Genomic DNA, 17007 nt, shown 5'->3' with positions numbered 1-17007 from the left:
AAGGAATCTACTTAAAACACAAATTTGACCATAGTACTCTTTTGCCTTAAAATCTAACAATGACTCTGATTACCCAGAATATTAAGTGCAATCTCGGCCTCTGTTCTCCCCACCCCCCAACTCTTATATCACATTTCCAGGACCAGCAACATGGAAAAGATCATAGTTCCTTTGGCGAATTACTGTGAGTACTCATGTGTTGTTTATCTCATTGCCTTTGTCTATTCTCTCTGTAAAGCTCTCTCTCTTCTTCCACACCTTTACCACCTCCACTACTGCCATCTGTCGTACTGTCGTACTAACAACTTCATCTTTGAAGACTCAGCTCAGAAATCCCTTCTCCAAGTAAGTTTTTCCTAACTCCACAGGTGGGGCTGGGGATACCTGCTCTGAGTTCTTATAATATTGGGTGCATATCCCTGTTAGCACTCTTTCCACAATAGTAGTATAATTACCTAAACTTATGCCATGAATTCTGTGAAGGTTCTTCAATTTTATTTATTTATTTTTTATCAAATTGCTTGATGCTTTTTGATAGGCACTCAGAATATAACTGTTGAATCAATGAATCTAATTCAATCAAGATGTATTCGTCAAATATTTATTGAGTACCTACTAAATGCCATGCCTAAAAGCTAAGGGTCAAAAACAAAGTCCTTGCCTTCATTTCCTCAAACTACATGAAGGTAGTCACATTCATTTTTCTATGGCTGCTGAAACAAAACAGCACACATTTATTAACTTGCAACAGCTCAGAGGTATTATGTCACAATTCTGCAGGTCAGAAGTCCAGATAGGGTCAACTGGTTCCTCTGCAACAGGTCTCACAAGGTCAAAGTCAAGATAACAGTCAGCCTAGGCTTTTATCTGGTGGCTCTGGTGCAATAAATTCTTTTAAAGGTCATGTAGGTTGTTGGCACAATTTAGCTTCCTGTAACTGTAGAGCTAAAATGTCCATTTTCTTGCTGGCTATCAGCAGGACCATCTCTTAGCTCTGTAAGCCCCCTGCATTTCTTGTCAAATTGTACCCCGACCACTCATGAATATCTATAACTACCCTCTGTCACACTTCTACTGCTTCCAGTCTGAGAAAGTTCTCTATTTTAGTGGCTCATGTGATTTAGATTGAGCCAACCTGGATCATCCAGGGTAATTTCCCTTTCTTAGCATTTGTACTCTTGAGCCATGACGCATAATGAAGAAGTCATCTGAGCACACAGCCAGCAGGTGGCCACCTACAAGCCAAGAGAAGAGGCTTCAGAAGGAAACCTACCTTCTCTAGGCTTCTTGCCTGGGTCTTGTCTTTGGCCTGCCAAGTCCAGTTTTAGCAAGAATCCTGTTAAGTCAGTTTAGAGAGAATTTCCCATCTTGCTATCTTATCATCTTTGGTATCTGATCAAATTCCTCATTTCTCACTCTTAATATCTGATCACACTGGTCTATCTCCAGCAAGAATTCTGTAAGGTCTGTTTAGTAAGAATCACCTCTACACTTAATGCCCCCTCTTAGTGATTTTCCTTCCACTGACTTCTTTCACTCTGCCCGTTGGCTATACATCTCCAGCTGTCTTTGTTGTATTCATAATTGAGGCTCAACTGTCTTCCCTATTATAGTATTGGCACCTAGTCCTAAATGAAGTCTTCCTTATCATTTTAACAAGTCTAAAGACTAAGTTAAAGGAATATTTTTTTCCTTTAATAATAGGGAGAAACATTTCTCCAAAACTAAAGACACTTCCATATGCCTCTAAAGTTTAATTTGTGCATATATCGTTTATTATATAGCTAAATAACATGTCTGGATTATGTACTGCAGGGTTTTACCAGGCATTATGAAGTATACAATCCATCCATTTGTGCCCCAAGAGCCTAGCAAGCTGGCTGTCACCTCATAATAAATAATAATAATGAAGAATAATAACAATAATGCCAGTTTAACACTATGTTTGTCAGCTCATACAATTCCTTCCTAAAAGGCTTTACACAGTCTTACAGGGAGCTAAAGCTAGCACCCATGAGAGTTGTGAGTCTAGGGGGAGAGAGTAACAGTCACCATATCCTTTTTAGTTTGCAGTCTAGTAATGACACTTTTGTATGTTTCCTAACCTCAACTTATTTCTAAGGTCAATTCAAGAGAGTAAGGGACGCTGTTGTAACTACCCAGATTCGGTGCTGTCCCATGAAAGCTGCTTGACATATAAAAGAATGGGCATGGCTGTGTTCTAATAAAACTTTTTTTTTTATGGACACCGAATTTGAATGTCATGTCATTGTCATGTCTCCCAAAAACATTCTTTTCTTTTAACCACTGAAAAAAAAATGTAAAAACCATTCTTAGCTCACAGATGTTAATAACAGGAGGTGGGCGCCCTAGTTGTTTTGGCTCAGTGGATAGAGTATCCGCCCGCGGACTAGAGGGTCACAGGTTCGATTCCAGTCAAGGGCATGTATGGTTCCAGGCTTCTCCCAGCTGGGGCCCTGGTCTAGAAGGCAACCAATGGATGTGTTTCTCTGGCTTTCCCTCTCTCTTCCCCTCTCCCTAAAAATCAATAGAAAAATATCCTTGGATGAGGATTTAAAAAAAAAGAAAAAAAGAGGGAGTGGGCCATATTTGCCCCAAGGACCGTCTCTAGTTTGCTGACCTGGTGTACACAAAATGTCAGAATTAGAAAAATGTGTTGAGTGTGGGACTTTCTGCGGGGTGGTATAGGCTAACGTCGCAGGCTAACTTTCAATGAGCTAATATATGGGAAAGCGTTTTCCAGTGATTTTTGGTCTGGCGGCCAAGCCCGGGTCAGGTGACAGCTGGATGTTAGGGGCGCGGGCTCCCGCCGCTCACCACCCGCTGGGCGGTTAGCAGCCCAGCGTCCAGCTCCGAGGTCCCGACAAAGCGCAGTCAGGGCCCTGCCTTCAAGGACACGGAGATGGAGGCTGCGATCAGCTGACAAGGGATGGAGGCCCACAAACAGAAGAAAACAAACTCCCTCGCCCGCCCCCACGTGGCGCCGCTCCAGGCGCTGGCGGGCGCGTGCCCACACGCACGCCCACTCGCACGCCCCCGCCCCGCGCTCAGTCATGCTCTATTGCGCATGTCTCCGGGCGGGGGGAGGAGCGGCCACTGAAGGGGGAGGCAGAGGCCCGAGCGAATCGGAAGCGCTCCTCCCGGGTGGGCGGGCCGCGCGCGCGTCACTTCCGCAGGGGCGGGGCGGAGAGGGGAGGGGTGGAGCCCGGCGGCTGCTCTCAGGTCTGTGTTGGAAGCTCAGCTGATGCGAGCCGCCTGGGGTGAACGTCCAAGCCGGGAGGTGGCGCGTCGCCGCTGCCGCCGAAGTCGTTGCGGCCTCCATTCGGGTAAGTGGCCGCTGGGGGACCGAGGCGGAACGAGGAGTGTGGGAAGCTGGAAGCCTGGTAGCCCCGGGCGCCTGTCCGGCCCTTCCGGCCTCCTCTCTCTCCGAAGGGCGTTTCCAGAGGGAGGGCGGGGAGACTCCCAGCTTGCTGGAGGCTCCAGGACCGAGGTCCCGAAAGGCCGCCGGTCACCGGCCACCGGCGGGAGCTCGCGGGCGCTGAGGCTGTTGGCTGCGCGGCGCCCTTCGCCGCTCCCGCCCCCGTGCGTTTTGCTGGCCCCAGGCGTGCGCATTGTTTTGGTTTCTCTGGCCCGGCCCCGCGCTTCCTGTCCCACCCCCACGACTCCCGGCCTAGTTACCCCGAGTCTGTTTGGCTTTCCCGGACCGGAGGGTTGTCCAGCAGTTTGCTGATGACTGTCCAAAAACAGTTTTCCTATTCTACCTCATTCTCGAATGTCAGTGCTCCCGGTGACTCCATTGCCTGGTCCTTTTTATTTATCATCGACTTCGTTTTCACGCCGCCCACGTTTAACTCTGTCCCCAACTACGGCTGCCTAAGCGGGTTCAGGTGTGTGCTTATTAAAGGGTGAAACTGTATGAATCACTATGTTGCCTTGCTTCCCGTCGTTGTCATTTCTATCATCACACTGGGAGGAACCTGGTTTCTGTGCCTAATGCAGTAATGTCAAAGAAAAGCGGTGACTCCTAGGAACAGCTGAGAGGTTTGGCACCGGGGACTGTCATGTAATCCTATTTAAAGTAGTGTTGTTACTTCCAGGAACAGTCCTAATGGTTGAGATTTCAAAAGGGACAACACTGTTTCTGTGTATCGAGGAAATGCTGTTAAAACAGTGAAGTATTAAGAATTTAAAATATAAAATTTTAAAGTATATTAAACTGTGAACTGAGAGTTTATGCCTCTTATGAGGGCAGTTGTTTCAAGCCCACTGTAGTTATTTTGTTAAATTGTTTGTGCAGATTAGTTGTACTTTCAATATAAGAACATGTTCTGACTTCATAAATTTTATGTTGAAAATATTTTTAAGTTTATTTTTATTGTTGAAAGTATTACAGATGTCTCCTTGTTTTTTTCCCCATTGACCTCCTCCATCATAATTTTTGTTAAATCACATTTTTTCTTAATGAATGTTGATGTTGTTTTCTATTTCTAAATGGAAATCTTGAAAGCAATATTCTTTTAACGAGTGATGTTGAATGAAAGGATCAGTTTCACACTAGTGTATATATTTACTTCCAGGAACATGCAAAGTTAAAAGTACCGCTTGTACCTTGACTTGTTTTTTTGGCTCAGTAATGACAAAGGAATTGTGCTGAGGTACATATTGTCTCACTTGTGGATCATATGTTTGTGAAAACGTCAGAGTTAGAGCTGTTGGCCCCTCATGTCTTAGTTCTCATCTTTCCCATTTCTTATCTTTTGTTCATTGTCCACCTCTTTTTAGACCTTGCTGTTGTATTCATTGCCCAGACTTTTTTCTGGCTGTCTCCCCCAGTGCTTTTTAGTTTTCTGGAAGACGTCCTCTAACCCTGGATGGCAGTCAAGGCTCGACCCTGTTCTTTCTAAACCAGAGTTTTAACATGTGAAACCAAAGGAATATGTTAGTAAGTCCATGAATATCCTGAATTGTCATGGAAAATGTAGTATACTAGTATATATGCAAATAAACACTTTTCAAGGGAGAGTTTTGTGTGTTTTTTTTTTTCAGGTTCTGTGATACCCAAATGCTCAAGAATTATTACTGTAATCCTTTCTTTGGTAAATCCAAACGTGATTTCAGCTGTCATTGTGCTGATAACTCCAAACACATCCACAGCCTATGTTCCTATAGAACACCTATACTTGCATGTCCCACTGTAAATACATATTTAATTGGACCCCTTCCCAGTTACCTCATATTTTTACAAATGACATTCTCCTTTCGTCTCTGATAAAAAATCCTTAAGTTGTCTTGAAACCTCCCTCTCCTTATCCCATTCTTCTCTGCCCTGTGTTGTTTCCCCACTTTCAAAGTGTGGCTCAGAGTAGCCCTCTACTCCCTTATAGTACTATTATCTTAATTCAAATCCTTGTAACTTTATGCCTGCATTATTGCAGTAACTACGTGAAGTCCCTATAAATTCATTCTTTCCATCCTCAGCAAAGCCTCCACCTCTAGAAATTCCCAAATTTCTTCTTCATTATATTTATACCTCCATTGTATTTATACTACTCTATAATTAGGTAATATAAAAAGAAAAATAAATTGAGACTAGAACACCCCCCCCCCCAGTATTTTAAATTTAAATAACAATGTAGCACTAATGTCTTCAATAAAGACTCATTGGTAAACTGATAAAAAAATAGTCTAATCTTCCCTGCTCTTCTCTAAGTTGATGATGGTACCTCTCACTTTACATTGTTCTCTGTATATTTTTGAAAGCTAACTTCTTTTCCCACTGAATTTACTCTCAAAACTCTTATCTACATTTACTGGCTTTGTGATTTGGGAGCAGTTAAATTAAGCTTGTTGGTTTTGTTAATAGCTCTCTATATTTAGTAATTTTTTGCTTGATAATTGTCATTTCTAATGAGGTACATTAAAATATTATGATCATGAAATTGTCTAGTCTTCCTGCAATTGCCCCCCCCCCTTTTTGCTTTATATACTGTATTTCAGTGTCAGATTTATAGGTGTATTTATAATTGGTCATGAGGGTTATAGCCTATTGGAAAGAAACAATTCAGACCCCTTACTGTAGTCTGTGCTTATGTAGCTCGTTTTCTTCGTGACTTTTGGGCCAACCTCTACCATTTTTCCTTCAACCACCTTGTTTTTGCTATTCTTCAACAGACATAGCTTATTCCTGTCTCCATAGGTTGGTTGCTTTTCCTCTGCCTTGAAAGCTTTTTTCCCAGATACTTTTAATAATTTGCTTCCTCACTTTATTTAGATCATCACTAAAATGTCAACTCAATTCTTCTCCCCTCCTCTACTAAAATAACACTCTGTGCCCGTTCTCCCCAATTCCCAGCTTTATTTTTCTTTATGGCACTTCTCCACCTGCTATTATGCATTATATTAGTTCTTTATTTGTTAATACATTATACTGTTCTCCAAAGCCCAAAAGACTGCCAGAGATTTAATAAATAAATGGATTATTCCTTTTACTATTATGTGTTATTCCTTTTTTAAAAATCCTTATTTCATGATTTTGCCTTACATTTGCTTGAAAGGGCTCTTTTGCTTTCTTTTGGTTAGTATATGCCTGGAATATTATTTTTCACATTCCATTATTTTCCGTCCCATTCTTTGTCATTATGGTATAGGTGTGTCTAGTAGCTAACATGTAACTGAAGTTTTCATTTCAAAAATTTGTTTTTCCTGTTCACTCTTTATATAGTTCTCTTTTTGCCTCATTATCTATTCCCTCTGTTATATCATTGACATTGTCAGTCTACTTAATTTTTTCTATTATTTCTAAATCTTGTTTACACATTTCCAAACTGTTTTGTAGCATGTGGTAGGATTTCCTTTTTAAAGGCTGCTTAATATTGTATTTCTTTGGCACATTTTATTTATCTATTCATCTATCCATGGCCATGGGTTGTTTCCACCTCTGCTGTTGTGAATAGTGCTGCTGTGAACAAAGTTGTGCAAATATCTTTTTGAGACCCTGCTTTCAATTCCTTTGGTGATATACCCAGAAGTAGGATTCATAGGATCATATACTAGTTCTATTTTTAATATTTTTTAGGAACCAACACCTGTTATTCATAGCAGCTGCACCATTTCAGTTCCACCAACAGTGCTCAATGATGTTGAGCATCCTCTTATATAATAAAAGGCTAATATGCAAATCGACCGAATGGTGGAACTACTGGTCGCTATGACATGCACTGACAACCGGGGGCAGACTCTCAACACAGGAGCTGCGCCCTGGTGCTCAGTGGGCTCCCACAGGGGGAGCGCTGCTCAGCCAGAAGCCGGGCTCACAGCTGGCGAGTGTAGCGGCAGTGGTGGAAGCCTCTCCCACCTCCGTGGCAGTGCTAAGGATGTCCTACTGACTGATGTCCCTGGGGAGTGGGCCTAAGCCAGCAGTAGGACATCCCCCAAGGGCTCCCGGACTTCGAGAGGGCGCAGGCCGGACTGAGGAACCCCCCCTCCCCCGCCCGAGTGCATGAATGTCATGAACCAGGCCTCTAGTCTTTTCATATGTATGCTGGTCATTCTTTGGTGAGAAGTCTAGTCAAGCCTGTTGCCCATTTTTATGATTTTTTAAAAATATGTTTTTATTGATTTCAGAGCGGAAGGGAGATGAGAGAGAGAGAGAGATATCAGTGGTGAGAAAGAATCATCAATCGGCTGCCTCCTGCATGCCCCCTACTGGGGAACGTGCCCACAACCCTGGCATGTGCCCTGACCAGGAGTCAAACCATGTCCTCCTGCCTCATAAGTCGATGCTTAACCACTGAACCATATCAGCTAGGCCCTTTGCCTATTTTTAATTAGGTTGATTTTTGTTGTTGAGATGTAGGAGTCCATAATTGGTTTTGAGTATGGCTTTTTATCCACAAGTACTTTAATTGTATTTTATCAAATATTTCTGTGTTGGGGATTGTAGAGCTTTCATGTTATTTCAGCTTATTACATTGACTGCAAGTCCTAGGGCGTTTAGAAGAGCCAGGTATGTTTGCTTCTTTTCTCTCCTCACCACTGTGAAATTGGTCATTTTAAAATATTATGCTCACATGCAATTTAGAAAGGTTTTTAGTTCAAGCTGCCATCTTCTGAACAGTCACAGTAAGTTCTTGGTTTCTGTCTTTCTCTGTTTTGTCCCATTATTCCATTCTGGCACAGATTTCCTGGAATCATCTTTTAATGTGATCCCTTAGCTTAAAATACTTTATTGACAGTTTGATTTTCAATCTCCTTGGCAAGATTTATAAGACCTTTCATGATCTGGTCCAAACTGTCTTTGTAATAGCATCTTCTACCTCTCCCTATTATTCTCTTCGGATCCTGGAGCGAAATTACACTACTTGCAGTTTTTGCTCATTTTGTGTATGCTTTTTTAAATGCTTTTTTGTGTTGGCTTGTGTTTATTTTTCCCCCATTAATTAGAATTCTCTCCTTTCCTTCTCATCTTTAACCCATGATGAATTTCTTTTTAACTTTGCCCAGTTTTTAGCATATTTTTTTCAGACTTACCTGGATATTTACTCTCACCTCGTGTCTTGCATTCACAAGGCACCATCTATTAAAGTGCTTTAAATTGTTTGATTTTTTTAAATTATAAAAGTAACACCTGGCTCATTGTAAAAAATTCAGACATTACAAAAATAAAAAGTAAGAGTCCTTCTGTTCTCTTTTGATCTTGCTCCTCGATTCATAACAATAAATAAACTGGTGCTAATCCTTCAGAATCATTGTGTGTGCTCGCGCGCACGCGTGCTTCTTGCCACAAATTTAAACTTCATAGGTAGGTTTTTGTTTTCTTTTATTATATAACTAGTAGCCCATTTGCAAGAAAATCCTGCAAGCGGCTGTTGCGGCCATGTGTGCTGCCGCTGCCTTTGCGGCCACCGCGCCTGCACCTGCTCGCCACTGCCGCCCGCCCCGTTCCACCCCGCTCTGCCCCGCCCGGGCTTTCCCTCTGGCAGCCACCTTGCTTTCCGCTTTCCCTCCCTCTTCCTTCTAAGTTGTCTTCAGTCTTCACTCCTCCCTCTCTCAGCGTATGCAAATTAACCGCCATCTTTGTTGGGTAATTTGCATACTCGCCCTGATTGGCTGGTGGGTGTGGCTTTGGCTAGTGGGCGTGGCTTGGGCGTAGCGAAGGTGCGGTCAATTTGCATATTACTATTTTATTAGGTAGGATGTCTACATCTCCGTGTCTTCATGAGTCTGTATTACATATAGTATTGCAGCTTCTCTTTTTTCACTGTATTCTGTAAGGAGGATATGTCAGTGTACACAGATCATCTGATTCTCTTTAACTGGTATAGTAATTCATTCCATTGTATGTACCCTAATTTAACCATCCCTTGCCAGAAGACATTTAGAGTTGTTTTCCAGTGTTTTATTTATTGCAAGCAGTACAGCAGGGATTGTGTGTATATACCTTTGCATTCTTATGCAAATAATTCTTAATAGGAAAATTGGTGATCAAAGAATATGTACCTTTAAAATGTCATAGATAGCATTTAATATTTCATGAGATACTGTCAAATAGCCCTCTGGGTCCCATTTCCCCCATCCATTATCAGTACTGGATATTATCAATCATTTAAATTTTTACTAGTTGCAAGAACAAAATATCTGCTTTAATTGGCATTTTTCTTTGATTCAAAGGATGTTTTCATAATTTTACTGTTTGTATTTATTTTTCTGTGACTGGCCTGTTTATGTTCTTTGCCTGTTTTTCTATAGGATTATTCTTTCCTTATTTGTATGTGTTTATTATATTTTTTAATTTATTTTTTGTATGTGTTCTTTTTATATTGTGGTTGGGAACCTCTGAGCTGTTAGTTGTTGCATATAGCTTCTTCTAGTCTGACTTCTTTAATTTAATAAGCTCTTAATACTAGATAGTGAAATTCTATCTCTAGCTCTATGCTGAAGCTCCTTATAGTATCCTATTTGTCTTTGTGGTCTCAGCATCTAGCAACTTGTAGTATAGATTAAATATTCTGTAAGTGATTTTCAATGAATGAATTATAAGACCTGCCTCTTGTCTTCAAAGAATGTAAGGTCTAGCATCACATAAGTTTGTCCTGACTTTAACAATAAGAAAAACAGCATTGTATCTAAATTTGCATATTCAATTACGTGTTGTAGAAAAACTTATCTTTGGCCCTACCCTGTTTGGCTCAGTGGATAGAGCATCGTCGGCCTGTGGACCAAAGGGTCCCGGGTTCGATTCCAGTCAAGGGCACGCACCTTGGTTGCATATTCCTCCCGGCTGGGGACCTGGTCAGGGCTTGTGCAGGAGGCAACCAATCAGTGTGTTTCTCTCGCATTGATGTTTCTTTGTCTTTCCCTCTCTCTTCCACTCTCCCTAAAAATCAATAGAAAAATATCCTCGGGTGAGGATTAACAAAAAAATAAAGCCAGGCTGGCGTGGGTCAGCCTATGAATCAGGAGGTCATGGTTCAATTCCCAGTCAGAGCACATGCCCGAGTTGCAGGCTGGATCTCGAGTGCAAGAGGCAGCTGATCAATGATTCTCTCATCATTGATGTTTCTCTCTCTCTCTCTCCCTCTCCCTTCCTCTCTGAAATCAATAATAAAAAATATTTAATAAATAAGTAAAATAAAAACTTATCTTTGGGTAGCTTCTCTAAATTAGTGCTTATAAAACATCCTACTAACTTTCTTTTTTCATTGACTTCTGTACTGAAAGATGAATTCTTTCCTATTAGCTTAAAAGTGAAATCTGTATCAGTCATAATGGAAATATATTACTCTTTTTTTTGAAACAAAGTTGCCGAGTTTAGTTCATGTAGTAATGTATTTTTCTTATACCCAATTTCAGTTATCTCTTGAATCCTAATTTTTGTTTTCTTGCCATTTCAGGTAAGACCATGAATTATGGCATTTCTTAAATGAAGCATTCAGGACTGAAGTGACAGTCATAACAAATAGAAAATAAGTGATTTTTAAGTTATGTCTATTAATTTGACTATAGATGTATATATTTACCTCCTTAGTAATGCGCGAAGTCTTTATGGGAAGCAGAAAAGCAAGCAACTACATTTCTTGTGCTCACCTAAACATTACTGGAAGATAAGCCACATCAGTCTACAAAGAGGTTTTCATACAAGCAAAATAAGATGTAAATGGACCGGAAGTGAAGCGCATTCTTGCAGTAAGCACTGGTACTCTCCAAGCAACAATGGGTTACATGGGATTTTGAAACTTAGCACTTCTGCTCCCAAAGGACTTACAAAAGTGAGCATTCGTATGTCCCGTATTAAAAGTACTTTGAACTCTGTTTCAAAGGCTGTTTTTGGAAATCAGAATGAAATGATCTCACGTTTAGCTCAATTTAAGCCAAGTTCTGAAATATTAAGAAAAGTATCAGATGGTGGCTGGTTAAAACAGAAAAACGTTAAACAAACCATCAAATCTCTGAAAAACTATAGTGACAAATCAGAAAAGAGTTCTGTTCTAGGAAAGCAAAGTGACGTTATAGATAAAGATAAAGATATTGGTAAACAAAGCCCTTTACCTTACACAAATAGTATAACAACGAAATTTGGAGAGTCATTCTACTTTTTATCCAATCATATTAATTCATACTTCAAACGTGACGAGAAAATGTCTCAAAAAAAGGAAAACAAACATTTTCAGGACAAGTCAAAACTTGAAGATAAAAAGGGTAAAGAAGGGAAATCCACGTCTGTAACTCCTGCTGTGCTGACTGACAAGAAGCCAGGCTCAGAATCCTCTTCATCTACTGTGGACAAGCCCAAAAGTCCCAGTGGGACACCTGAGGTCCTTCCAGTTTCTACTAAGAAAACTATTGCTAATTTTCTTTCTCATCCCACTGAAGGTGTACAAGCTTTAGTAGGTGGTTATATTGGTGGACTTGTCCCGAAATTCAAGTATGATTCAAAGAGTCAGTCAGAAGAACAGGAAGAAGCCACCAAAGCTGAGCAGGCTGACAGCAACGATAAAAATGCAGAGGAGAAAAGGAATTTAATTCTTCAGAGAGAAAAGGCAAGTTGTTATTCATGGTGGTTTTAAGTTTTAATTTTTGTCAAATTGATGTTTTATTTCTAATGGGACCTTAGAAACTTTAACCATTTGTTAGTATTACTAAAACAGTTTCATATATATTTAAATATGTCTCTGTAGATTATTGCAAGAGTGAGTATTGATAACAGAACCCGGGCATTAGTTCAGGCATTAAGAAGAACAACTGACCCCAAACTATGCATTAATAGGATTGAAGAACTGACTTTTCATCTTCTAGAATTTCCTGAAGGAAAAGGAGTGGCTGTCAAGGTAATTTTAATTTATTTACTCTGGTTTTGATTTGGAATAAGAATACTAATAAACCTTCTAAAAACTTTCATGTTTTTATTTAAATATTTTTTGTGGTTTTTATCATACATTTGATCTGTAATATACAGTAATTGACCCATTTATTCTATGATATACATTATCCAAAATGCTCCCTTTTATATAAATTACTAGAGGCCCAGTGCATGATTTAATCATGCACCTGGTGCACCAGCAGGCTGGCTGTCCGCCGGTGCACCAGGCCTTCCGAAAGCCTCCGGCGCGGCGGAGGCTTTCGAAAGGCCTTGTGCCGGAGCAGACAGCCGGCCAGCTCCCCCGCTTTGGCTTTTGATCGCGGGGGAGCTGGCCGGCTGTCCGCCGGTGCACCAGGCCTTCCGAAAGCCTCCGGCACAGCCATGGCACAGACGCTGAGCTCGAGGCGCCAGTGGCGCCGCGAGCTCAGCGTCCTGCTGGCCCAATCAGCTACCCCAGCCACCCTGAGTCCCGCCCCCTGCGCCTCCTGCTGGCCCAATCATGGGCATAGCGGAGTGATGGTAATTTACATATTACCATTTTATTATGTAGGATGCCATTAGTACTGATATCTGTACTTAGAGATTAAACATTTTAAAATGGAAGATAAATCTCAGTGTGTTAGCTTTTCTTTGCCTCAGTTTTGTCAAATATAAAATAGTCAAAAGAATTTATACCCATTTAAATAGTCTCTTTCCAGAGAAATACTATAAAATATGAATGACGTGTTTGAGTTGAGTCTCTGTACATCTGCACTACTAGGATTATTTGTAATATTTAATGAACAATTTGAAAACATAATGAGTAGATGATGTTGACATTTCATTGGAGTTCTGTAGTGCTTATCTTTAACTTGCCATTCAGAAAATTGTATGTTAATCTAAGTTTTTGAGTAATGTAGTTTTATATTGTACTAGAGGCCCGATACATGAAATTCGTGCAAGGGGCTTGCGCCCCTGCCCCCCCCCCGCCCCCCCCCGGCCTTGGCCCCTGCCACTGTGGCTTTGTCCGGAAGACATCTGATCTAATTAGCATATTACGCTTTTGTTGTTATAGATAATTCATGTTCATAAAATTTGGGATTATCTTTCACATAGATGTAATCTCTTACCTAAAAGATAAATTTTCTAAATATAGATAGATATGCATCTAAGTCCATTTAACATTTCAGTGACATACTGAAAGCAAAGACCTAAAATAGAATTCTGTATTTTAAAGAACTCTTTAAAAACATTTTATTGAAGTAAATTGTGAGTATAAAGTTCGCTGAATTTTCACAAACTGAACACATCATGTAACCAAGCACCCAGTTGAAGAATAGATTTTACTTGTACCCCAAATCACATTCTCCCCAAAAAGTAATCACAGGTTAGTTTTACCTGATGTTGGATATTATATGAAATATTGTGATTGGCTTCTTTCATTCAGCATTTTGGTAGAAATCATTCATATTGTTGTGGGTAGTTGTATATCATTCATTCTTTTTGCTTTTATATTTCATGGTTTGAATGTATCATAATTTATTTCTTCATTGTACTATTGATGGATTTCAGAGTAGTTTTCAGTTTTAGTCTATTATGAATAGTCTTGCTAAAAGAAGTTTTGAAGATTCTTATTTTGCATAACTAAGGACCCTTCAATATCCAGGAGAAATGTGATATAGGAATGTATATTCAGACCAGTTTATAAATGAAAATGTAAGTAGTCTAAAGAAAACTTTCTTTCCCTAAATAATAAGCATCTTACTGAATTTGATAAATTGCTTAAGACATGTTAGCATGTACACTTTCATGTGAACTTGCCCAACTAAATGTTTAATTATTAACAAGAATTGAGCTTTTTAAAAATGTTAGAATTGTTTATTAGACATTTATATGAGTTTTATTTTTTTGTGTGTGTACCGTATTTATGGTGGCCGAATTGTGAATATAGTACAATGTATTTATCAGTTTTACTGCTGATGGACATTTGGATAGTTTCAATTTGGGATATTTAGGAATTTTGCTTCTGAGATGTGTCTTTTGGAAAACATATGTCTTCTTTTCTTTTGGGTATATACCCAAAAGTAGTATTCCTGGTCCTAGTGTAGGCCTGTTTTCATCTTTAGTAGATACTGCCAGATGGTTTTACAAAATATTTATACCAATTTATACTTTCACCAGAATTGTATGAGCCTTCTGGTTGTTCTCCTTCCTCTCCAGCACTTTATATTATTCATCTTTTTTATTTTAACCATTTTGTTTGATGTTTAGTGATGTTAAATTGTGGCTTTAATTTGTATTTCTCTGGTAATAGTGAAGTTCAGCACCTTATCAGTGTTTATTGGCCATTTTTATACTTCCTTTGTGAAGTGCATATTCCAGGTCTTGTTCATTTTTCCATTGGGTTGGACGGCTTTTTCTTACTGATTTGGGGAATCTCTTTCATTGGGGAATATTTATAGGTATAAATATTTTAATATATTTTGTGATATATGTGTATACAATATACATATATCTATATCCTGTATAATAAAAGCATAGTATGCAAATTGTCCCCTCAACTGGGAGTTGTCCTTGAGTTCGACCAGAGGGCAGGGCCAGCCGGGGGAAGGGAGGGAGGTCCCAGCCAGCAGCCGCTAGGGACCCTACCAGTGCACGAAATTTGTATATACTATATAAAAGCCCGGGCGACCGTTATGACCCGCTGTTGACCAGATAAGATACTTCAGTGCACAGAACCTAGAGGGTCTTTGGGAAACTCAACATAGCACCCTAGGATTTAAGCTCTTGTCTCTGATCAACATTATGACGTTGAATGCTTAGAATCTTGAATTCTCAGTTTAAACTAATTTTTTAATTATAATGGTCAGCTTTTGCCTTCTACCTTAATTTTATTTATATACTTCATTGTGAGGTACCCTTGTGTCCCATGTGCAGTGTACACAAGATAATTTTTCCTTTAATAGCAAGTTTAATAATTACTATGAAGCAGTTTCATATTAACTTTGGAATTTAGACAAAATATTGTATAAAATTTATGATAACCTTTTGTTGTAACATTAATAGTTTATAAATTTGTGTTAAGCAAATTACATTTTCTCTAATTCTTAAGTATTCCACTTTTTAAAAGATATATTTGGATATAGGTTAATTTTTTTACCTAAAAATTAGGACAAATATTGACATTAAAAAGTCAAACACTAATGTATCAGTTGAGATCACTTAGAAAATAATAAACACTTGCACCTTGATTGTGGAGGCCTACACATGTTGGTTAAAAATAATAATACATTTTCACATTTGATTTGATAAAAGTAACAAAAAAGTCTTTTTTCCTCAATTCAGGAGAAAATTATTCCATATTTATTACGATTGCGACAAATTAAGGATGAAACTCTTCAGGCTGCAGTTAGAGAAATTTTGGCTTTAATTGGCTATGTGGATCCAGTGAAAGGAAGAGGAATCCGAATTCTCACAATTGATGGTGGAGGAACAAGGTAAGAATAGAAAATTGATTTTTAAAAACTATAGCTCCAACCTGGCTTGTGTTTCTCTCTGGTTAGAGTGTTGGCCTGCGCATTGAAGGGTCAGGGGTTCATTTCCTGGTTAAGGGCATACACCTTGGTTGCAAGTTCAATCCCTGGCCCGGTCAGAGTGAGTATGGGAAGCAACCAGTTGATGTGTCCCTCTCACATTGATGTTTCCCTCTCTACCCCACTTCTACTCTCTGAAATTCATTGGGGAAAAAAAATCCTCATTTGAGGATCAACAAAAAAATAACACAAAAAAAAACTATAGTTCCAATTCAGTCATAGGAATTTTTTAAGGTATATCATTACAAAATTGAATTTTTAAAATAAAACATGAAATAGTTTTTTAAAATTTCTTTATCAATCTCAAAGCTTCTTTAACATATCTGAATTTCTTTAATTTGACATACTACTTATATTTTAGTTTGGTCTTTTCAGACATTTTGTGTAGTTTAGGACAGTTTATCAACCAAGATTCTCTTAAAATCTTGGCAGTGTTTTATAATGTCTTATTTTTGTCTTACCCATATGTCAACTAGTCATTTGGTAAAGTAATGGTTATAAAAGAACTTTTTAAAAATAATATATTTTTTTATTTCAGAGTGGAAGGAAGAAATAAAAACATCAATGATGAGAGAGAATCATTGATCGGCTGCCTCCTGCATGCCCACATTGGGGATCCAGCCTGCAACCCGGGCATATACCTTGTCTGAGAATGGAACCATGACTACCTGGTTCATAGGTTGATGCTTAGTCACTGAGCCACACCACTGGGCTAAATATAGCATTTTTAAATAGTTTCTCCTCATTATACTAGTACAAGTAAAACTTGGGAGAAAAATATATAAACAAAGAAATCATAGCTCAGAATTTCAAGATTATTTTTAATATTTTTATTTCTTCAAATATTTTTCTATGATATATATGTACATGTTTTATTTCATTTTTATAAGTAATGGAGGTCACATTGTTAAATATTTTTCTTCAGCATTATCTTTAATGCTTCATGTCTCACCTTGAATTCATAATGTATCTCTTATATGCCATCTTATGTACTCTTATTATTCTTCAAATCCACATTACTTCTTGCAATTAAAAAAAAAATCAACATTTTTGGTT

General features: G+C 39.1%; 1 protein-coding gene across 2 annotated transcripts in view; it reads left to right on the top strand.

Annotated features, from left to right (window-relative positions):
• The first annotated feature begins 3207 nt into the window (after positions 1-3207).
• Positions 3208-17007, top strand: part of PNPLA8 (patatin like domain 8, phospholipase A2) — a 28800-nt gene continuing 15000 nt past the window's right edge. Inside the window, exons 1-4 of one of the 2 annotated variants that reach the window (XM_079785847.1) lie at positions 3208-3347; positions 11048-12059; positions 12198-12347; positions 15704-15855. In XM_079785847.1, the coding sequence (XP_079641973.1) occupies positions 11301-12059; positions 12198-12347; positions 15704-15855 (1061 nt within the window). In that variant the 5' untranslated portion in view covers positions 3208-3347; positions 11048-11300. Of the gene's footprint in view, positions 3348-10913; positions 12060-12197; positions 12348-15703; positions 15856-17007 lie in introns of both variants that reach the window. The other variant, XM_079785846.1, reaches the window with a different exon arrangement.

This window comes from Cnephaeus nilssonii (genome assembly GCF_951640355.1).
Source record: "Cnephaeus nilssonii genome assembly, chromosome: 12".
NCBI classification, from domain to species: Eukaryota; Metazoa; Chordata; class Mammalia; order Chiroptera; family Vespertilionidae; genus Cnephaeus; species Cnephaeus nilssonii.
The sequence above is the reverse complement of the archived record's forward strand: the minus strand, read 5'-3'. Positions and strand labels throughout refer to the sequence as shown.